At 56.5% G+C, this 22,691-nt stretch overlaps 4 protein-coding genes across 4 annotated transcripts; 1 reads left to right on the plus strand and 3 right to left on the minus strand.

Moving 5' to 3' along the window:
- Positions 1-1,082: 1,082 nt before the first annotated feature.
- Positions 1,083-2,651, minus strand: LOC311169813 (protein tyrosine phosphatase type IVA 1-like; the record flags this gene model as incomplete). Its single annotated transcript, XM_084232072.1, has 2 exons — positions 1,083-1,209; positions 2,134-2,651. The coding sequence occupies 2 exons, from the start codon at positions 2,649-2,651 to the stop codon at positions 1,083-1,085; spliced, it is 645 nt and encodes a 214-aa protein (XP_084088198.1).
- A 3,478-nt stretch (positions 2,652-6,129) lies between these two features.
- On the minus strand, positions 6,130-7,515 carry LOC311169814 (tripartite motif-containing protein 75-like; the record flags this gene model as incomplete). Its single annotated transcript, XM_084232073.1, has 2 exons — positions 6,130-7,161; positions 7,267-7,515. 2 exons carry the CDS (start codon positions 7,513-7,515, stop codon positions 6,130-6,132), a joined length of 1,281 nt encoding a protein of 426 aa, XP_084088199.1.
- Positions 7,516-12,149: 4,634 nt separating this feature from the next.
- Positions 12,150-13,535, minus strand: LOC311169816 (tripartite motif-containing protein 60-like; the record flags this gene model as incomplete). Its single annotated transcript, XM_084232075.1, has 1 exon — positions 12,150-13,535. One exon carries the CDS (start codon positions 13,533-13,535, stop codon positions 12,150-12,152), a length of 1,386 nt encoding a protein of 461 aa, XP_084088201.1.
- Positions 13,536-16,872: 3,337 nt separating this feature from the next.
- On the plus strand, positions 16,873-18,264 carry LOC311169817 (tripartite motif-containing protein 60-like; the record flags this gene model as incomplete). The annotated part of the gene is made up of 1 exon (XM_084232076.1): positions 16,873-18,264. The coding sequence occupies one exon, from the start codon at positions 16,873-16,875 to the stop codon at positions 18,262-18,264; it is 1,392 nt and encodes a 463-aa protein (XP_084088202.1).
- Between the last annotated feature and the right edge of the window lie 4,427 nt (positions 18,265-22,691).

The following is a 22,691-nucleotide window of genomic DNA, read 5'->3' on the forward strand; positions in this document are numbered from 1 at the left end:
TAGGGACAGGGCCTTCCTGCTGCCCCCCCCAGTACCCCCCACCCCATGAGGAGGCATCGGGTTTCCTGACATTGTACTCATAGGGGGGTAGAGGAGTCATGAGCACTCAGACACCGAACATGGGCACAGACTTTATTTCTAGGACTTTCCATGAACAGGGGAGGAACATGGGCATAGACATGTGTATAGGGGTTCAGCTCTCACCGGTGACTACAATCATGGAGAATGATAAAGAACAAGGTCCAACAGAGAAACAGGGCACCAGCTTGTCTGTGAACATGTCCCTTAGCGTTCACAGATGGGATCTGGTACTCAAACTGTAAAAGGACATCTCTCCCAGCTCATAGCCCAGGAAAACACCCACTCGAAGGCATACTGTGTGGGGATCAGGGTGTGTTCCAGTGGAAGAGGTGGACACACCCATTCCCTAGTCAGACACTGGGTGGTGACTGCACCAAGCAGACTCTTGAGTGTGGGGCCATAGTCTGACATCTGGTTTCTGCCTTCAGTGACTATTTGGTAAATACCCGACATTATTCTCAGAACCCCAGTCTCAGTAGCATAGCACTCCTTTCCCAGGAAACCCTTAGATTGTTCTAGTTCACAGCACAACTCCTTTGAGCTTCCACCGTCTCTCTCGGTTTCTGTGTTTTGGAGACTTACGTGGCTAAGCCCCTTTCAGCATCTTCCACCTGCTTCCTGAGGGGCTCCAGGGAGCTCTTGAGCTTCTCCCTGCGCTGAGCAGCAGCTTGCTCCAGGGGTACCAGGGGGTGACCCCGGTGGGGGGAGGAGGCCTTGCACTGGGCACACAGCAGCTCCAGGTCCTCCTCACAGAACAGGGCCAGGGCCTGGTGGTGCTGGGCACACAGGGCCTCCTCCTCCTGCCTCTTCCTCTTGTTCCTGGCAGGGGGCAGCTGCCTCAGGAGGTCTGTCAGGGCACACAGCTGGGGGTTCCTGAGGATGTCCCTGGAGGGGCAGCGGTGCAGGCAGACGGGGCAGGGGAGGACGTCCTGGAGGCCTTGCCAGCGCTGGCGGAGGCAGGGCCCACAGCAGTTGTGGCCGCAGTCGAGGGTGACCAGGTCTCACAGGTGGTCCAGGCACACGGGGCAGCTGGCCTCTGCCTGCAGCTCATCCACGGAGGTGGCCAGGGTCATGATGCTGGGGGCATCTGTCTGAGGAGCCACCTGAGGAAGGCCTGGGATAAAGGCCCTGAGAAAAGTTCAACAGGCATATAAAATGTCAGGGATCAGCGCACTTCATTAGCCATAATCTGTCTTTTCTTTTTGCAAGAGTTATTTGGGCGAGAAAGAAAAAAAAAATACTCCTAACAAAAACTAGTTAATAAGCAACTTCAGTTGTAAAATACAATTGAGAAATTTCAAAAATTTTGTGAGTAAGAGTCATTTTGACTACCCTAACAAAGCATTTCTCCGAAAAAAGAAAACCACCACCAACAAAACGCATAGATTAATTATGACCACATTCTACACACTCACAAAGGCAGGATGTGACTGAAATCACTGAACAGCCACTTCGCACTCCTGTCCAGCCCTCCCCACTGTTGCCCCCCAGAGCAGAAACCTCAAAAGTAAAGCTGAGGCTTTTTGTTCCGCCATGAATGACTCGAGGTCCTGCACAAAGAGGATGTTCAAAATGGAGGTTTTCACAAAGCACAGTGCCAGTCAGACGGAGGCACCGGCTAATCCCCGCAGGGCTTGGATGCAGAGAAACCCGCCCAAGCCTGGAGATGCAGCCAGAGGGCTGGCAGGTCACTGTGGCCTGTAGCGAACCGCAGGGGTTGAGGGTGCGCTGGGCATGCCAGGCCAGGGACACCCACCAGGGCCTGCTGAGCGCTGCTGGCTCACCGATTCTTCTGTATCGACGCGACTCTGGCCTGGGGCAGACAACGTGCAGCCCAGCAAGGCGCCGAGCAGGGGGACGCAGGCCTCGCGTGTGGACCCACAGGAAGCCTTTGCGCCCACTCAGGAGCATCGACACCCAAATCGGGGGTGGCAGCCCTACCCCCCCACCCCCACCCGTGCCCATAAACTTGCATCCATGACCCGTGGGAGCCCCTCTTCCCCCTCGTGGCCTATGGAGGACACACGGGCCTGCTCCCCCCCAGCCACTCACTGGACACAGCACTTGTCTCTGCAGCCCAGGGCTCTCCGGCCGCGCAGCCGCATCTTCGGGTGGTACTGCTGCAGGTACTGGAGCTGCCTGCTGTTGAAAGCTCCGCGCCGCTTCTGCCTGATGAAGGCCACCGCGTCCTCACAGCTCATCCCGCCCTCCATGCAGGCCAGGGCCACGAGGACCGGCGCCCTCCCCAGGCCCGCCGCGCAGTGGACGGCGATGCGGCCCCCGGCCTCGTCCCGCAGCTGCGCCCTCACCAGCCTCAGCCAGTCGTCCACGATCTGCTGGGAGGGGGCCGCCCCGTCCTCGAAAGGCCAGTGCACCACACGGATGCCTGCCCGCGCCACGGGACGCGTGTCGTAGGTGGCCTTGCACACTCGGACCAGGGTGGTCACCCCGTGCTGCTTGAGCGCCGCCACGAACTGGCCCAGCCTGGCACTGGATGGGTTGTGAGTGATGAGGAACCGCATATTCCTGTAGTTGACTTCGGTGGGCGCCGGGAGGTTCACCCCAGCCATGGCAAGCTCTCAACGCAGTCGGGAAGGAGCGAGCAGGGAGGTCCTCTTCCCGGGAAAAAAGCTGCAGTCCAAGTAGCGATGGGACAAGACAGCAGGACTCAAGTGCAAACCCCCCGCGCAGGCGAGTGCATGGCAATTCTCCAAGTTTCAGCGCAAGGGACAACAGGGCTTGAGAAGAAAACAGGAAAGAGAAAAAGGGCAAGATTTCATTGGCAATATTTGACCAGGTTTTTGTTCTACATTCAATGCAGGAAGTTACAAGCAAAAAACGAATTGTCTCCCATTGGGATGGAGGATATCGATGATGCTAAGGGCCCTGCATGGGAAGGATCCGCAGCACAGCATTTAGACACCGGCCCGTGAGGAGTAGAAGTGCTTCACAGGAAAGGGGTGTGAAACCAAGGCCCCACTTGCTGGATGTCTTCACAGGATGCCCCTGGTTGAATAATTTCAACACAGGATATTAAAATGGTAATTTAATTAGGAAAGGCAGTTGCTGATAATTACAAAAGGGAAACCCTGCTGATTGTCACGCCTCCCCCTACTGCAACCCCCCCACCCCCAGAAAGTCCACTAATGGCCCAAAGGGCGGCTCCTGGCTGCTTTGAAGCCGCCCAAAGCCTACAGTGTGGTCAGCACCCCATTACTGCCAGAGGCATTCCCTAGTCCTCAGATGGGCACACGTGGTGGCCTACATACCTGTGTCCCTGGGACACTGCACAGGGTCCTCAAGGTGCTCTGGACTTTGCTTCCAGCAGAGTAGCCTGGTCTCCAGGTTCCAGAACAAGCATGCAGGAGGCCTGCTCGCCAGGGACTGTCCTGTGCAGAATGAGAGGGTCTCAGCCTTATATACCCTGTAGGGTGTGTCTGCCCACCCCCTTTAGGGTGTGTCCTTTCTATGCCCTGTAGGGTGTGTCTTCCCCACCCTCATCTTCCCTTGGTTAGACTCCAAATCCCATCAATTCTGGAGAAACTGATTGGCCACAGGGCACTACCCATCATCCTCTCTGATGCATCTTCCTGCAGGGTGTGGTCACTCTCTCCTGTCCCCCGCCCCGCCCCCTTCTCACCCTGCACTGGGTCTCCTCTCTCTGTGCTCAGCAGTGATCTGGTTTCTGGTAACTGGGTAGTGAAATGGCCTCGTGTTCATCACGATGAAATGGCAGGACAGCCCTGACCTGAAGCTGTTGTTTTAATACCTCCTGACCCTTCAAGCAGGTGTGTCCAGCATGTGTGTGTCCATTGTCTGATTCACAAGGTCATCTTGACCTCTCCGTCCCCCCAGGCTGGTGGAAACCAACTCTGAGATTGTTATAGGGCAGCCCCGACACAAAACGGGGTGCCTGAGTGTGGGTCCTCACCCGCGCGCTAAAAAGGACTTATCAATGCTCTGCTGCAGGCACACGCGAAAGGTTCATAAAAGGTTTATTCACAAGGGAAGGGGAAATGGGGAAATGTACAGCTCAGGGAGAAAAGTGGGAGACAAAGTTTTAAATGAGTCCTACCCGATCCGCCCATCTGGAATCCCAAATGGCGCTCTGAGAGCTGCCGCCAGCCAGGACCCGTGAAGCCAGGAGGCGAGCGATAGCAAGTCCCCCAAGGCCCACGTGTTTGGTTTTTATACCCAACCTGGCTGCCCAACTCCACCCTCAAGTCCCAGCCACCTTCCCTTTGGTGGTGACGGGATTTGTCTTTCCGAGTGTTTTGATGGCTTTAGTCTGGAGTGGGGGTGGGGTCCACAAAGCCTGTATGGGATTAACTCAGGACATCATTTCCCCCTAACAAGATCTTGGGGTGGATTCACTGGAGCACTCTCAGCATGGAAAGTTCTGGTCACAGATGCCTCATCTCAATCTAGCAGTGAGGACACCATTAGGCTAATCCAGAATGTGTGAAAGTTGGAAAGACAGCCGGCCTGAGGGCCTCAATGTCACAAGAGAACAAGCCCTTAGAAAAAGCTGTGGACCCACTGAGAGGATGTCATGTACCCATGAAAAGCATTTCCTTTCTTAATTCACAGTATCCTGTGACTTTATTTGAGACTTCCTCATTTTTAGGACACTAAGGCTTAAATATATACTGGGAAAATGTTATGACATGTGTAACTTTCAAAGGATTTTGCAGAAGAAGTGAGCAGATTACCTGTGGCAAAGAAAGGAATGCCCTGTGGGCCTGAGGCTGGCCCCCAATGCCAGCCTGGAGTTAGAAGTTGGAGCGTGAGGGCAGAAACTTTAGGGTGCCATTTTGCAAAGGTGGGTGGGCTCAAGGTGCCTGGGATTAAGGTCAGATAGCCCTGACCAAACCAGATTAGGAGGAAGCGGAAGTAGGTGTTGATTCCATCGGCAGCAGCTGAATCAGCTGAGAATTCAGTTTGAGAAAATCAACTGACCTCATTCCTCATCTGGCTACTGGCATTTTCTCCGCACCACGGGGAAAGATGCAGGACCCGTGTTCTTCCCTCCACAAAGGGCGGTAATTCACCTTGTAAGTTTGGCTCCTATGACTGATGGGGCAGCTCTGACTTTGCATAGGAGTGGAGAACAGCAGGTAAGAAAAATAGTAGCCAATCAGGCCGCTTACGATTAGCAGCACAATCCACACCACGCAAACACGAGGTCCGGGAGAAGCTGCTCTTCCCCCCAGGCTAGCAGGCTGCAGGCTACTTTCCAGCACTCCCATCCCAAAGCTCCTTCTGGACCTTTCTGGAAATACCCTACTCATAATTTATATGAGAATTTTATTTAAGTATTTTACACAGTGAACTTACCATATCCTTGGTTGTACCCATTAATCTATATTGATTTTTGAAATTTGCCTATGTAGACCCATTTCTCTTAGAGCTTTTAAGCATGAATTTCTTCCTTCATATAAATAAAAGCACATGTATTTGTGGGAGACTTCTGAAACTCAGGAGTGTGACTTTTCTTGGGGGTAAATATTAAGGCTGCAAGGAATTGGTAATGGATTACCCTCCCCAGGGAGAGTGGAGAGCCATGAATGTAGTACTACAATTCCAGAAAATGATAAAATTGTCTGATCATATTTGGAAAGCAAAAATACACTTCCCTGAGATTAGAATGTCCCCAGAATTCCCGAGATGACACTTATTCTAGGTCATAGTCACCCCACACAGGGATCATGAACCCCACTCAAACTTGGTTCTGGTGTCAGGGCTGCTGAGTCCACAGCAGCCTCACTGTGAGGCTTTGTGCCTGGGGCAGGGGCCTGCTGGGCTAGAATAGAGGTCACACCAGGTATATGGGGAGTTCTGGGCCGGTGAACCTCACAGAAAGAACCCCAAGCCAGTGAAGGAACAACAGGTTTCCTGACAGTTTGCCCAGATGGGGGCAGAGGGTGAGGCCACGGGGGAGCGGGGAAGACACGAGCACTCAGACACCAAGAATGGAATCAGACTCTTTATTTACAGAACATTCCATGCACAGAGGAAGGACCCGAACACAGACATGTTTACAGGGGTTCAGCTCTCATCTGTGACTAGAGTCATGGAAAATGATAAAGAGGAGGGTCCAACAGAGAAATAGGGGATGAGCCTGTCTGTGAACGTGTCCCTCAGTGTACACAAATGGGATCTGTTATTCAAATTGTAAAAGGAAATCTCTCCCAACTCGTAGTCCAGGAAAACGCCAAGTCGAAGTTTCACCACGGGGGAGTGGAGGCGTGTCCCGGTGGACCACTGAAACTGCCAGCAGCCATTGCGGGGGGAGGGAGGTGCCAGGGCATCCCTGGGGAAAGATTCCTTGCACACACCCAGGGACCACACACCCGCGCCTCGGATGTCCACCTGCCAAAAGTGCCTGCCGGCCTCGAACCCCTGGGCGCTCAGGACAGCCTCGCGGGAGGTAAACGCCCTGGGATGAGCAACGTCGTTCGGTGCCACCCTTTCGTAGGTAAAGATGGCGGATTTCCTGTCCTGTGAGATAATGAGGTTGTGGTGCGCGGTCTCGGGGTCTAGAGTCAAATCCACCTGAAACGTGTCCATGATATTTTGCAGACCAATGTAATGTGGGGGGAGACTACAAATCTGCTTCTTGAATTTGTATTTAAAGGCCGCTGGGATCCCCAGGTGAACACACCTGCTCCACCGGCGGTGGATGCTGCTGACCCCCCTCAGCAACTCCAGGTCTGTCTGCACACGCTGGGTGCTGATTGCACTGAGCAGACTCTTGAGTGTGGAGCCATAGTCTGACATCCTCTGTCTGCTTTCAGTGATTTTCTGTTGAGCCCGGGATACCCGGTTATCGGTGGCATCCTGGTCCATTTCCAGGAAACACTTAAAATGTGCAAATTCAGAGTTTAATGCTTTCCTTCGAGTTTCTAGCTTCTCGCTTAGTTCCTGTGTTTTGAGGATATACATTTCTAACTGCCTTTGACCATCTTCCGCCTGCTTCCTGAGGGGCTCCAGGGAGCTCTTGAGCTTCTCCCTGTGCTGAGCAGCAGCTTGCTCCAGGGGTACCAGGGGGTGACCCCGGTGGGGGGAGGAGGCCCCGCACTGGGCACACAGCAGCTCCAGGTCCTCCTCACAGAACAGGGCCAGGGCCTGGTGGTGCTGGGCACACAGGGCCTCTTCCTCCTGCCTCTTCCTCTTGTTCCTGGCGGGGGGCAGCTGCCTCAGGAGGTCAGTCAGGGCACACAGCTGGGGGTTCCTGAGGACATCCCTGGAGGGGCAGTGGTGCAGGCAGACGGGGCAGGGGAGGACGTCCTGGAGGCCTTGCCAGCGCTGGTGGAGGCAGGGCCCACAGCAGTTGTGGCCGCAGTGGAGGGTGACGGGGTCTCGCAGGGGGTCCAGGCACACGGGGCAGCTGGCCTCTGCCTGCAGCTCAGCCAGGGAAGCGGCCAGGGCCATGGTGCTGGGGGCGTCTGTCTGAGGAGCCCCCTGAGGAGGGCCTGGCTCTGCAGGAGCGGGAGGAGAGGCGAGGCCTGGCAGCCTTCCCTCAGCTGCTCACAGGCTCCCAGGAGGGTCCAGGCGCTGCAGGGAGTGAGGCCACTCAAGGGGCCGCTGCTCCTTCCTGTGACTCTGCAGCCCCAGCACCCTCTGCTCGTGGCCTGGCGCGCGGCCTGCTGGAAGCTTCTGTGGGTCTTCTAAGAACCTCAGGGCGCAAGCTGGACGGAACCTGAAAGACAGCGACCCCCTGTCAGGTCCAGGGCTGTTCTCACCCCACTCCCCCCGCGCAGGGACGGCGAGGGCTGGGCCGGGCCTGGCTCCCCACGCGGCCCGGGCGGGGCTCCGGCTCCGGCGAGAACCCCCAGTCACAGCCCTTCCCCGGGCCTCCTGGCCGGGCGGGAGCGCGGAGCCCGAGCTGAGCCGGGCGGGCACCCAGAGCGCCCGGCGGGCCGGAGCCGGCACCGGCAGGTCCGCCCGCCCGGCCCGGCACCATCGCGCCCCGCCCCGGCGTCCTGTCCCGCCGCGGCCCCCGACGACCCTCTCGGGGCTCCCCGGACACTCGCCCTGCGCGGAGGCGCCGCCCGGCCGCGCGCAGCGGGGTCGCCCTCGCCTGTCGGGGTGCGCCCGCGACGCTCTGCTCGGGGCGGCTCGGGGCGGGGGGCGCGGGGTCCCGGCGGGGCGCCCGGGCCCCCCCCAGGCTGCCGAGCCGCAGCCGGCGCCCGCGCGGGCCGGGCGGGGGGGCGCGTCGTGCCGGGAGGGGCCGGGCCGCCTCGTCCGCAGCGGGCGGGTCTCCCGGGCCTGGATCCGCCCCAGGACCCTCCCGACGCCGCCCTCCCTGCGGGCGGGTCCCGGGCCGGGGCGCCCCGCCCTGCCCCACCCGCGCCCGATCTCCGGGTGCAGCCCGGCCCGGCCGTGCCCTTGCGGGGGGTTCGGCTCCTCCCGGCCGCCAGCCCCGCCCGCGCCCCCCGGGGTCGGGACCCTCTGCCTCTGGAAGACGGTGTCCCCAGACTCTGTCCTGGTCTGTGTTTTCGGGGTTCACAAGCTCATTCAGCGCTCTCAGCCTCCACAGGCCTCAGAAGACCCGCCCTGGGCGCATTGCCCCCCCCGCCCCCCCCAGGTACCCCGGTGCTGTCGCGGCGGGGAGCAGCCCCGGGGTTCAGGCCAGAGCAGTCAGGAGCCGCCTCCTGCCGAGTGCGGGGGTTCGGGGTGCTGTGGAAGTAAACCCACCTGGTGCTTCTGACCCGGTGGAGACCCTTGGGAAACCCCACTCACCTCCAGGTCTGACCCCAGGGGCCTGTTCACGAAAAATGCAGCTGCATCCTGCGAGGCTGCAGCCCAGTCCCGGCCTGTCCCTTCCCTTCATCCTGGTTTCCTCCCGAACCTGCTGGGGCCGAGGAAGGGGAAGGTCTGGGAATCCCTTCTCAGAGGGATCCAGGCCCCTCCCCCACCAACCTCCTCCTGTCCTTCCCCTCACCTGCTCGCGCTCAGAAATACCTGTTGCACACATAGGGATCATAGGTTTTTGCACAATAATCTTGCTCCCGTCGCCTTTGGCCTTTATAATTTCTGGGTTCTTTGACTTTCATAGAACCCCAACAAGGTGACCCACGTTTTTAACAAGGGTAATAACCAAGCCTGGACTCCGCCCAGCAGGCAAGCTTGGGAGGTTGAGTGGATAAAGGAATCACTGGGTTGCTATGGGAACGGCCCTAAGACTGATAACCCTGACCTTGGCCTGCAGATCCCCAGGCACAGGAAGGAGCAAGAGTCAGGACACACTGTGTCAAATGTCAAAGCCCAAGACTAGACATCGCAGCAGACAACTGGGGCACACGGACACCCCAAGAGTATAAAAGGGGGCCTGAAGCCCTTATGGGGGCACAACCTCTCCCGACTCACCTGCTGCCCTTTTCTGCAGTGAATTCAATGACTCTGCTTTCCTGGTCTCCACTCTTGTCTCTGGTGATTCACCCTGTGCCTCTGGCCTCCACCCCAATATTGCTACAACAAGCAACCAGCTCTTTCTAAATGGATTTTGTCCTGCGTCAGCAGGTACGTTTCCAAGTGTGTCCGGTGTTAATGAGCACAGGGATGAAGGAGCCGAGTACCCTGCAGGCTGCCCTGCCCCAGGGCCATGTACCCCGATGGGTGTGCCCATCTAATCGGCTCTCCGAACACAGCTGCGCAGAACAACGAGTAAGTCCGCAGCTCCGGATGAAGGCGATGGCCTTGGGATTATTGTGGGGTTCTGTTGTAACAGGGTGGTCCCCAGGAAAGGGGGAGGTTCCCTGCCCAACCCAAGGGAGGGTGGAGCTGAGCAGGAAGAGGAAAAGCTGAAGAAGAGACTGAGGAAGGAAGCAGGATGGAGCCAGGAGACCTGGAGGAGGCACATGGAGCCCAGAGACACGTGAAGAAACTGCGCTTGTCTTTTGGTCGTGGACGGGGTGACACAGATGTGGGTGAGACCCGTGGGGAGGTGACAATGGCAGCTTTTATCTTGATGTTGATTTTGTTCTTTTCCTTCCGGGCTTGTCTGGTTGTTTGTGACTCTTTTCTGTGGGTCCCCACTGGAAGATGCTTTAGACTTGTGGCAGGCTTTGGGGCCTTGTTCTGGGCCGATCCCATTTGGATGGACTTTTACCCACGAGGGGACGGGTCACTTTGTGTGCTTGATTTAGAAACTAGACTCTTTGCCTTACCTGTATTGTTTCCTAGTTTTATTAAAGTTCCTTTTCATTAAAGTCTCCTATGTTTTGTGTTGATTCGGCGGATGGCAGAACCCATTTAGAATAGGCAGGTTTGCGGGGTTTTGGGGTGCCCCTCTCCCCGTCCTATAACACCGTGACGGCACAGTGCACCCTGGAGAGGGCTGAACCTTTGCTGTCTTGCCTGTCGGGGGTGTGTGGTGTTCTTTGACATTCCTAATGGTTTCTTTACTCTCTTGCACTGTATGTTGATGATTTTCTTATACCCTTCGCAGTCACTTCACAGTTAGATGTGTTCCTAGTTATTTCATTTTTTTTCAGAGATGTATTTATTATGCATACAAGAACTGAGGTACAGGCCAGAGGTCCGGCGAGGGGGTTGAGAGGATTCACTAGAGACAGAGTGGGGAACAGACTGACAGACTGACTGAAATACACTGCTGAGGGCAGCAGCAGGGAGTCAGGAGAGGTCTCTGTGCCATGTGGGTCACTTCCCTGGCTGGGGATTGAACTCATGCTGCAGTGGCTGTGGATAGCTTCACAGTGCTGCGTCTTAACTCCTTGTGCCACCAGGGAGGTCCCTAGTCATTCCATTTTTTGCTGCAGGGTAAGAGTCACTTCAAATATTTCCTTTCCCTTTACCTGCTCACACACGAATATACTTATTTGTTGCACACATAGGGATATTAGGTTTTTGCACAATAATCTTGCTCCTGTCCACTTTGGCCTTTTTAATTTGTAGATTCTTTGGCTTTCCTAGAGGACAAGCATATCTCTTGCAGATAATGGTAGTTTGCTCCTACCTTTCAGTGTTTATTTAGCCCTTTTCAGCCTAGATTTGTTGACTGGGTAGCATCCTGGTGGGGACAGTCACAGTGAATTTCTCAGCCTGTCCCTACCCTAAGCCAGTGCTCAACCTTGGCATCACTGAAATGGAAGCAACTGGACATTGAGAGTAACCTTTTCAGATGCTCTGTGAATCCAGTCACCAGTGAACTATCATTACCAAACCCCTCTAAGATCGGGGTCCATTTGCCCAGTGACCTAAAGCCAGAAATTCAGAAAATAGGTTCATTTTAACAGACCAAGAACTTGACTGCCTGACAAGCAACAGAGAAGGGAGAACTTAGGTTCAAACAAAACTCGAAAAAAATCAAATCATGAGCTTTGTCCCCGAGCTTCAGGGAGAGCCCCCGCTACTTAGAGGGCTGGTAGCTCATGAATTCACGGGCCGACTCCATGGTCGTGTGCAGAAGTTCTCCTCACACACTCAGCACTCTCCCCTTCCCAGGGGTCAGCCGCCAACTTAGGAATAACCAGCTGGGTCCTGCTCTGTGGTTGCCACTGTCCTGTCTCCACTCCTGAGAAAAGGCACAATGTGGTGCAAATATTTCACTTCCCAGCACAAAATCCCTCCTCTGTTTTATTGAAATATTCATTCTTTTTTTTAATATTGTGCATATATATATACACACACACACACACACACACATATATTTTAAGGATATATTTATTTATACAAGACTGGGGTACAGGCCACAGGTGTGGGAGGGTGAGACAATTCACCAGAGAGAGTGGGGAGTACACTGCTGAGGGGAGCAGTGGGTGAGACAGGAGAGGTCTGTGCGCCATGTGGGACTCTCCCTGGCCGGCCGGGAGTCCAACTGGCGCTACTGAGGCTGTGGACAGCTTCACAGCGCTGCGCTCAACCTGCGGAGCCACCAGGGAGGCCCTAGACGTTCATTCTTGAGGGGCATGGGTCAGAGGTTGAGACCTCTGACCGTGGGAGGGGAGAGAGAACATGAAACTGAGACACCAAATGTGGACTCAGACTCTGTATTTCCAACACTTTCGTGAAGAGAGGGAGAACATGGACGCGGTCACAAGGGCTCAGCCTTCATTGACTAGAGTCATGGAAAGTGATGAAGAAGTTCCAACAGAGAAATAGGGCACAAGCCTGTCTGTGAACGTGTCCCTCAGGATACACAGATGGGATCTGGTACTCAAATTGTAAAAGGAAATCTCTCCCAACTCGTAGTCCAGGAAAATGCCAACCTGTACTGTGCGGGGGGCAAGACGTGTCCCAGTGGACCGCTGAAACTGCCAGCAGCCATTGCGGGGGGAAGGAGCTGTGAGGCCATTCCTGGGGAAAGATTCCTTGCACACACCCAGGGACCACACACCCGCGCCTCGGATGTCCACCTGCCAAAAGTGCCTGCCGGCCTCGAACCCCTGAGCGCTCAGGACAGCCTCGCGGGAGGTAAACGCCTTGGGATGAGCAAAGTCGATCGGTGCCACCCTTTCGTGGGTAAAGGTGGCGGATTTCCTGTCCTGTGAGATAATGAGGTTGTGGTGCGCGGTCTCGGGGTCTAGAGTCAAATCCACCTGAAACTTGCTCATGCTGGTTTTCAGGCCAATGTAATGTGGGGGGAAACTAAAATCCCCCTTCTTGAAATCATATTTGAAGGCTGCTGGTGCCTTTAAATTAGTGTACCTGCTCCACTGGAGGTGGCTGCTTCTGACCCCCCTCAGTAACCCCAGGTCTGTCTGCACACACTGGGCGGTGATTTCCCGAAGCAGACTCTTGAGTGTGGCGCCGTAGTCTGACATCTGGTTTCTGCTTTCAGTGACTCTTTGATAAACACCTGACATTTCCCTCAGTAACTGAGTATCCATTTTAGCATGATCCCTTCCCAGTAATCTCTTCAAGAGCTCTAGGTCACAGTACAACTCACTCCTTCGAGCTTCCACTGAATCGCTTAGTTCCCTTATTTTGGAGACCTGCGTGGCTAAGCCCCTTTCAGCATCTTCCACCTGCTTCCTGAGGGGCTCCAGGGAGCTCTTGAGCTTCTCCCTGCGCTGAGCAGCAGCTTGCTCCAGGGGTACCAGGGGGTGACCCCGGTGGGGGGAGGAGGCCCTGCACTGGGCACACAGCAGCTCCTGGTCCTCCTCACAGAACAGGGCCAGGGCCTGGTGGTGCTGGGCACACAGGGCCTCTTCCTCCTGCCTCTTCCTCTTGTTCCTGGCGGGGGGCAGCTGCCTCAGGAGGTCCGTCAGGGCACACAGCTGGGAGTTCTTGTGGGCATCCCTGGAGGGGCAGTGGTGCAGGCAGACGGGGCAGGGGAGGACGTCCTGGAGGCCTTGCCAGCGCTGGCGGAGGCAGGGCCCACAGCAGTTGTGGCCGCAGTGGAGGGTGACCGGGTCTCGCAGGGGGTCCAGGCACACGGGGCAGCTGGCCTCTGCCTGCAGCTCAGCCAGGGAGGCGGCCAGGGCCATGGTGCTGGGGGCGTCTGTCTGAGGAGCCGCCTGAGGAAGGCCCGGCTCTGCAGGAGCGGGAGGGAGAGGCGAGGACTGGCAGCCTTCCCTCAGCTGCTCACAAGCTCCCAGGAGGGTCCAGGCGCTGCAGGGAGTGTGGGCCACTCAAGCTGCAGCCGCAGAGTCACAGGATATAAAGGCCAAACATCCTCAGCTTGGTGTTATTGCACCTCAGGTGCTCGGGGTCCCTCTTCCAGAGACAGGCAGGTCCCTGGGGTTTGGGACAGAAGGCACAGGAGGTCTGTCTGCAAGGGCTGTTCTGTGCAGAATGTGAAGGGCTCAGCTTTATATACCCTGTAGGGTGTGTCTTTCCCCACCCTCCTCCCCCATTGGCTAGAATGCAAATCCCATCAGTTTCCTGGGGAATTTTTGGCCCCAGGGCACTACCCATCATCCTCTCTGATGCATCTTCCTGCAGGGTGTGGTCACTCTCTCCTGTCCCCCGCCCCGCCCCCTTCTCACCCTGCACTGGGTCTCCTCTCTCTGAGCTCAGCAGTGATCTGGTTTCTGGCCACTGGGTATTGAAATGGCCTCGTGTTCATCACGATGAAATGGCAGGACAGCCCTGACCTGAAGCTGTTGTTTTAATACCGTCTGACCCTTCAAGCAGGGGTGTCCAGCATGTGTGTGTCTTGGTTGTCTGATTCACAAGGTCATCTTGACCTCTCTGTCCCCCCTGGCTGTTGGAAACCAACTCTGAGATCTAGGGTGGATTCATTGGAGGACTCTCAGCATGGAAAGTTCTGGTCACAGATGCCTCATTTCAATCTTGCGGTGAGGACACCATTAGGCTAATCCACAATGTGTGACATTAAGAAAGCAACTGGCCTGAGGGCCTCATAAAATTCAAGGTCATGAAAGCAAAAAGTGAAGTGACTCAAGAAAGCTCGGGGCCCAGTGGGGACAGGGTGGCGGAGCACGTGAAAGGCATTTTCTCGAGTTGTTCTCATGCTTTTTTACTCTGCTGGATACTTGCTCGTTCGGAGATTGCTGCCGAGTCTTTAGCAGGAAAGTGTTATGGGATCGGAAACCTTCAAATGATTTTGCAAAAGAAATGTATAGATTCTCTCTTGTGAAGGGGCGGAGGAGTCTTGGTCTCGGGAGCTGGGCTCCGCTGCGGGCCTCGGCGCTCGGCCCCGCGCCTGACCGCAGTTAGAAGGAGAGAGGACAGTCAGAGCAAAGCAGGCTGTGTGCTTGGACAGGCGAGCTCAGGCTGCCTTACACAGTGCCCAGCACTGCGACAGAGCCTGGTCTGAAGGCCGAGAGAAGCTGCCTGAGAAAGAGGGAAATTAAGCCCAAGGTTTACATGGAGGGGACGTCAGAACTCCCAGGAGAAAGCATCCCTTTGTCCCCTCTGGCCCTTGAAGCTGAAAAGCTGATCCCTCAGTGAGAACGAAGTTCCCCCCAGCAGCTGGCGAGGAGCAGGTGCGCACAGGGTCTTAGAGGCAGAGGCCGTGACCAAAGGCCCGTGGCCGCGGGAGGGGTCCCGGCCCGCGGCCGCCTCGGGCAGCACTCTCCGTCCGTGCCTGTCTGTGCGCGTCTCTGGATGCTGGTAGCAGGAATTTTGAGAAAGGCCGTGTAGGTGGTCAAGCTGACCCACACCGCGCTGGGTTTCCTTGTTTGTTCTTCCCTCCATGAAAGGACAAAGTGTTGCCAGCTGGCGGCCTCCTCTGCCCAGGAACTTGCCAACAAAGATTCTGTGTTTTGTCTTGATTGCATCTTTCATCGTGGACATGGAAACTTTGTCTTGGACATTTTTACAGATTGTGTAACTCAGCAAAAGTGTCCCTGCACTTTTATCTTCCTCAGATGCACGGAAAGTGACAGACACAGGTTTCTGATCGCGGAGGCCCTTTGCCCTCAAGTGGAGGAGGTGCCGCCCTGGCCCTTCCAGTGCCTCTGCCTCTCCATGAAGCAAGTGTTTGCACAAAGGCCAGGGGTGGGAGCCTCAGGCCTTCCCTGGCCCCTTCCAGCAGAGACGTGTCCGCTGAGTAGACAAGGGCAGGTCAGCATGAGCGCACTGGTCTCTGGCCAGGACACTGCAGCTTGGTGAGAGCTTCTGCAGGGGAGCAGATGGCCCCTGGGGGGCTGGTTTGGGTGGGAGGCGCGGCTCCTCCTGAAGACAGAGGTGGAGCCGATTCCTCTAGGGCAGCACTCGCGAGCCCAGGACAGTTAGGGCAGAGCACACAGCTCCAGGGACAGTGCAGGTAGCAACTCCGGGGAGTTCATCAGGCTTCTGAGATAAGGACAGTAAATTCTAAGAAGTGCTCACCAAGATATACTCCAGAGATGAGGTCAGAGAGTCCAGGCGGACTAAACAAAGTCCAGAGCACAAGGAGCCTCTAAGGGGGCAGCAATGCCAGGAATGGAGGTAGGGGCTCTGGGCCTGCCTGGTGGTGGGAGGTAAGTTCCTGCGTCTGAGGCCTGGGAAGGCCTAGGTCAGGTTCCCAAGCAGAGACGACAAAGAAGATGGTGCCCAGGTCCTGACTGAATCTCTAAAGAGGTCGGGTCAGAGCAATGCCGGTCCTGACCAGCTGTGGGTGACAAGCTTCAGTGCCGCACCCCCTTCCATGTCAGGGTCCAGAGAGGATTCACTGGTCACATTCATGGGCCGACCATGTGGGAAGTGACACATAGATTGTGGACACCCCTGCTTGAAGGGTCAGACGGTATTAAAACAACAGCTTCAGGTCAGGGCTGTCCTGCCATTTCATCGTGATGAACACGAGGCCATTTCACTACCCAGTGGCCAGAAACCAGATCACTGCTGAGCTCAGAGAGAGGAGACCCAGTGCAGGGTGAGAAGGGGGCGGGGCGGGGGACAGGAGAGAGTGACCACACCCTGCAGGAAGATGCATCAGAGAGGATGATGGGTAGTGCCTGGGGCCAAAAATTCCCCAGGAAACTGATGGGATTTGCATTCCAGACAATGGGGGAGGAGGGTGGGGAAAGACACACCCTACAGGGTATATAAAGCTGAGCCCCTCACATTCTGCACAGAACAGTCCTTGCAGACAGACCTCCTGTGCCTTCTGTCCCAAACCCCAGGGACCTGCCTGTCTCTGGAAGAGGGACCCCTAGCACCCGAGGTGCAATAACACCAAGCTGAGGATGTTTGGCCTGTATATCCTGTGACTCTGCGACTGCAGCTTGAGTGGCCCACACTCCCTGCAGCGCCTGGACCCTCCTGGGAGCTTGTGAGCAGCTGAGGGAAGGCTGCCAGTCCTCGCCTCTCCCTCCCGCTCCTGCAGAGCCGGGCCTTCCTCAGGCGGCTCCTCAGACAGACGCCCCCAGCACCATGGACCTGGCCGCCTCCCTGGCTGAGCTGCAGGCAGAGGCCAGCTGCCCCGTGTGCCTGGACCCCCTGCGAGACCCGGTCACCCTGGACTGCGGCCACAACTGCTGTGGGCCCTGCCTCAGCCAGCGCTGGCAAGGCCTCCAGGACGTCCTCCCCTGTCCCGTCTGCCAGCACCACTGCCCCTCCAGGGATGCCCACAAGAACTCCCAGCTGTGTGCCCTGACGGACCTCCTGAGGCAGCTGCCCCCTGCCAGGAACAAGAGGAAGAGGCAGGAGAAAGAGGCCCTGTGTGCCCAGCACCACCAGGCCCTGGCCCTGTTCTGTGAGGAGGACCTGGAGCTGCTGTGTGCCCAGTGCAGGGCCTCCTCTCCCCACCGGGGTCACCTCCTCACACCCCTGGAGCAAGCTGCTGCTCAGCACAGGGAGAAGCTCAAGAGCTCCCTGGAGCCCCTCAGGAAGCAGGTGGAAGATGCTGAGAGGGGCTTAGCCACGCAGGTCTCCAAAATGCATGAACTGAGAGAGAAGGTGGAAGCTGGAAAGAGTGAGCTGTACTCTGAATTTGCACATTTCAAGCGCTTCCTGCAAAGGGATCATGTTAGCCTTGATTCTGAGGTACTGAGGGAAATGTCAGGTATTTCTGAAAGAGTCACTGCAAGTAGAAACCAGATGTCAGACTATGGCGCCACACTCAAGAGTCTGCTTCGGGAAATCAGCACCCAGTGTGTGCAGACAGGCCTGGGGTTACTGAGGGGGGTCAGAAGCAGCCACCTCCAGTGGAGCAGGTACACTAATTTAGAGGCCCCAGCAGCCTATTCATACAAGTTGGAGGAGGTGGTGTGCAGTCTCCCGCCACATTACATTAGCCTGCAAAATGTCATCCACAAGTTTCAGGTGGATTTGACTCTAGACCCCGAGACCGCGCACCGCAATCTCATTATCTCACCAGACAGGAAATCCGCCATCTTTACCTACGAAAGGGTGGCACCAAACAACACTCATCCCAGGGCGTTTACCTCCCACGAGGCTGTCCTGAGCGCCCAGGGGTTCGAGGACGGCAGGCACTTTTGGCAGATGGACATCCGAGGCGCGGGTGTGTGGTCCCTGGGTGTGTGCAAGGAATCTTTCCCCAGGGATGCCCTGGCACCTTCCCCCAGCAATGGCTGCTGGCAGTTTCAGCGGCCCACCGGGACAAACATTGACCCCTACACACTATGCATTCGAGTTGGCGTTTTCCTGGACTACGAGTTGGGAGAGATTTCCTTTTACAATTTGAATAACAGATCCCATCTGTGGACGCTGACGGACACGTTCACAGACAGGCTCATCCCCTATTTCTCTGTTGGAGCCTCTCCTTTATCATTTTCCATGACTCTAGTCACAGATGAGAGCTGAACCCCTGTAAACAGGTCTGTGTTCGGGTTCTTCCTCTGTGCATGGAATGTTCTGTAAATAAAGAGTCTGATTCCATTCTTGGTGTCTGAGTGCTCGTGTCTTCCCCGCTCCCCCGTGGCCTCACCCTCTGCCCCCATCTGGGCAAACTGTCAGGAAACCTGTTGTTCCTTCACTGGCTTTGGGGTTCTTTCTGTGAGGTTCACCCGCCCAGAACTCCCCACCGCGTATGCCTGCTGTGACCTCCATTCTGGCCCAGCAGAGCCCCACAGTGAGGAATAAACCTCTCTCCTCCTGGTGTATCTGCAGCCCTGACAGCGGGACCAAGGTTGAGCACGTGTATGTTCCCTGTGGGGGGCAACCTTGACCTAGAATATGTGTCCTCTCAGAGGTCCCCCTCATTCTGGGGATATTCTGAACACAGGAGACATGGCATTTTTATTTTCCAAATACCGTAAGACAGACAGTTTTCAATTGTGTTCAAAAATTATCTGCACTATTGTGTTGTTGGTGCACATTTCTCTTGCTAGGGATGGAACTCCATCACAAATTCCTTGCAATTTTAATAATAAACAATTAAAATATTACATTCCTGGTTTATCAAAAATTTCTCCCCAAAATTATTTCCCTGTCTTGTTTTTGCCCAGGCAGAAGTCAATGTCTATAAACTGCAGGAGAAAGCGCTCGCACATTCAAACATCGAACATAGTTAAGTGGGTAAAAGCAAAGGACACAGCATGTTCACAGAGTGAAATACATGAGAGGTAAAACTTTCTCCACTCATATCATTATAGGACTAGAGTTTCCCAGAAAGACCCAGAAGGAACTTCAGGACGGTAAAGCTGGATCATAGCCTGGTCTGGGTGACATAATCTTTAGATATTGCTTTAAATGGTTGCGGGTGATGCTGGCGCTTGGGGCACCCTCTTGGGAGATGCTGTTCCTTGGCAAGTGCCGCTCTGGGGGTGGCCCCGGCTTTGAATGCGAGTGTGGGCGCTGGAGGAGGTCGCGGCGAGATTTGCCTCTGAGGTGTGGTGCGGAGGACGCACCTTGTCACCTTCACTGTGGCCTCTTGTCACCGTGGCCCCGTCCTTCCACGGTGTCTGTGACCATCTGTCTGCAGCGCCCAGCGCGCTCGGCTTTCCACGGGCTCTCGCCCTCTAGTTCCCGAGGATTTTGATTTTCATTTCTGGCGCCTGCAAGGGAGCCGGGGTCACTGAGAATATTAAACCTTGACAGTTTTTCGAAATCAGAATGTCCTGATTGATTGTGTACAAAGCCCTGTGGTTTCCAGAGGACAGCGTCAGCCCTGGACGTGCGGTCCAGCTTTCCGCAGCACCCACCGAGGGCCTGGCTCAATGCCCCATGGCTTCCCAGGGCTGACAGCTGAAGTGCTCTTTGTGGCATTCCCCAGTTTCTTTGGGCTGCTGCTTAGGTGCCACGCGTGCACCCCTCCGCCGCCGTTTTCACTCCTGACTTACTCCACTTGGCTTCCCTGCTCCGTCCAGGTTGCCGCAAAAGGCAGCGTTCTGTCTTCTCCAGGAGCTGGGAACCCCAGGGTTCCGTACCCCGTCGTCTGCTTGGGATATTTAGATTGATCCAAGTCTGGCTTTCGTGAACGATGCTGCCGTGAACCGGGGCGTGGGCTCTTCATTGTGGTGCTTTCGTGTCTTTAGACAAAGGCCTGGCGGGTTCGGCCCGTGCCCCGGGGGGTTCCGTTTCCAGCTTGTCAGGAACCCCCGAGCTGCCTTCCAGCCCCACCAGCAGCGAGCAAGGGCTCCCTCCCCACCCAAGTCTCTGTGATACTTGCTGCAGGCACAGGGGTGTCTGGAATCCCACTGAGAAACCTCACATTTTTGTGGGGAATATGTAAAGAATCGTTGAAATGGAAATATCATTAAAGCCCATGATTTTTGGTAGCACAGAGGATGTACTTCCTCATCACAAATTCTGGAATGAGAAACCAACCCCAAGGGATTCTTGCGGGAACTCATCCGACATCCTCAAATGGGCCCACGAAGGGGTGGGTGCCCGCGGGGCGGGCAGCTCGAGGCTGGGTGACGAACGAGGCGCAGAGGCCTCGAAGGTGGGAAAGAAGAAGCCCGCGAGGGAGTCCAGCCACGGCCTCAGCTCACTCTCCTCTAGGCGAAACCAAGCGCCTTCTCATCCTCAGCTGCAAAAGGCCAGTTGTAGACACTGTTCCTGACAAACGGGGGGCCCGTGGTAGGTATCCCCCCAAGATGGCCACATCCTAACCCCTGGCTCCACGATAAAAGGGAGTTGACGAACCAGGAGGCAGGGAAGCTGCCACGAGCTTCCCTGGGTGATCTGGGCGCCTCCCGCGGCACCCCGGGGTCCCAACACATGGAAGGGCAGGTCGGTGGGACTTGGGGTGGGGGGGCCTGAGCTTGCTGGCTTGGGGTGCTGGAACAGAGGCGGGCGTCGAGGCCAGGGCTGGGGGAGCCTCGAGGAAGAAGGGGAATCTCCCTGTGAGTCCGGGAATGACCGGGGCCCTCGCCCCCCTGTCGGCCCCAGGGCCCGTCCTGGAGCTCCGGCCTCCAGCGGTGAGAGACAGCACATTTGTGTTCAGCCATAGATTCGTGGTCACAGCAGCCGAAACAGGAAGTGCGGCCCAAAATGCTCCACTCGGAACCGTGAACACGCAGGCCTTGGCGTCCTCTCGTGTTCAGAGAGGCTGGTCCACGGCCGGGCAGACTCAGACGGAGGGAGACGCAGAGGGAGGAACAGGGACCTGGGGGAAGAGACGGCCGTGCCCTTCTCCCTGACCCGGCCTGGCAGGGCCCGAGGGTGAGCACGCGTCCTCTCCTGCAGAAGGGCAGGGCTGTGTCTCAACGCTCTGTCCCGCTGACCCCAGCCTCTGAGCCCCGCAGTCTGAGCATTTGGCTTCAGCAGCTCCACCTGCCCCATGAGGCGTCCATGCAGCCCCAGGGCTTCTGCAGAAGCCTTGTCAGACCTATAGCTGGTGGGGGTGCAACCCTTAAGGCTGGAGAGGGAAGGGGGGAAACCAGGAGGTGGTTGCAAACCACCCAAGCCACCCCTCCAGGCAGCGCCTCCTCTGGGCTTCTGCAGGGCGAAAGCACTGCTCACAAGGTCACACCTGCGGGCCTGAGGGCAAGTGTGAGCAGACGTGCCCTCAGGGCCAGCAGGGAGGCGAGGCTGAGGTCCAGGGGCTGTGGCTCGTGGTCACTGCTCCGAGACGCCTCACTGCTGGCCTCCTTACTAGGTCTCCGAGAAATCCGAGCGTCACCCCTGCAGGGAGCGTGCCACTATTTCTTCCCCCAAGACCCCAGTCACCGCCCCTGTGCTGATTGACGAAGCCGTTTCTTCTGGGAGGTAGTGTCTGGAATGAGCTACAGCGACTCTGTCCCCAGGCTGGCTGCTCTGGCAGGCCCCATGCTGGTGGCCCCCGGGTGACAGTGGAGGCCCACCAACTTTGTGGGGATCCCTGCCCCACTGAGGCTATGCCTCTGAGTGCTTTGCCCTGGGTAGAATCTGCACCTGGCCTGCGAGATTGGCAAATACGCTCTGTAGCCCTGACAAATACCCTCTGTGGCTGGGGAAGTTCACGTGGGCCTGACCCAAGCGCATCTTTTTGCATGGAGACCCGGGCTGCTCGCGGGTGGTAGGGGGACCCCAATTCTTATCCCTCCTTCCCGGCCAGCTCTCACTAAAGTGCACTTTTACCTGCTCCAGGTGTGGCATTGGCTATTTATTTATTTTTTCAATATTTATTTTTGCGTATAAGAACCAGGGTGTAGGCCAGAGGCGTGTGTGGGGTGAGAGGATTTACCAGAGGCAGAGTGGGGAGCAGAACAGGAAGACTGACTGAAACACACTGCTGAGGGGAGCAGCCAGCGAGTCAGGAGAGATCTGCTGTGCCATGTGGGTTGCTCCCTGGCCAGGGATGGAACTCAGGTAGTCACAATGATAGGGCTGGGACTTACCTCCCATGCGTTGGCCATTTATGCTCTTGGCTTCTAGGCTTCACCTAAGAAGGTGAGTCACCTGAGATGAGGATACCTGCCAGGGAGTAGGGGGAGGCGTGTCCCCCGAAGAGAGAGGAAGGAGCTGAGGGAACTTGCATCCTCTCTGGGATTTAGGATCTGCTCTGTGGTTTGATTGTCTTGCAAATCATTGATTTCTTGTCTACACCTGCGCGTTCCGGGTACAGGGCACCTGGCTGTCCACACGTGGGGACACTGAGGATAACATTAAAGTGCCCCACCCCCGAGCTACCCGCATGCCTGCCCTTTTCTAAGAGCTGCAGCTTCTCTGCTTCTCACAGCCGGGAGAAGACCGCTCTCCCCTGCCCGTCTCCGCGAGCCAACGGAGCATTTCCAGGGCCGAGTTTGTGTCGCGCTGGCTCAGGCGTCCTGGTGCAGGGGAGGAGTCCGGACGCAGGGGTGAGA

Source organism: Talpa europaea (assembly GCF_964194135.1).
Source record: "Talpa europaea genome assembly, chromosome: 4".
Classification (NCBI taxonomy): domain Eukaryota; kingdom Metazoa; phylum Chordata; class Mammalia; order Eulipotyphla; family Talpidae; genus Talpa; species Talpa europaea.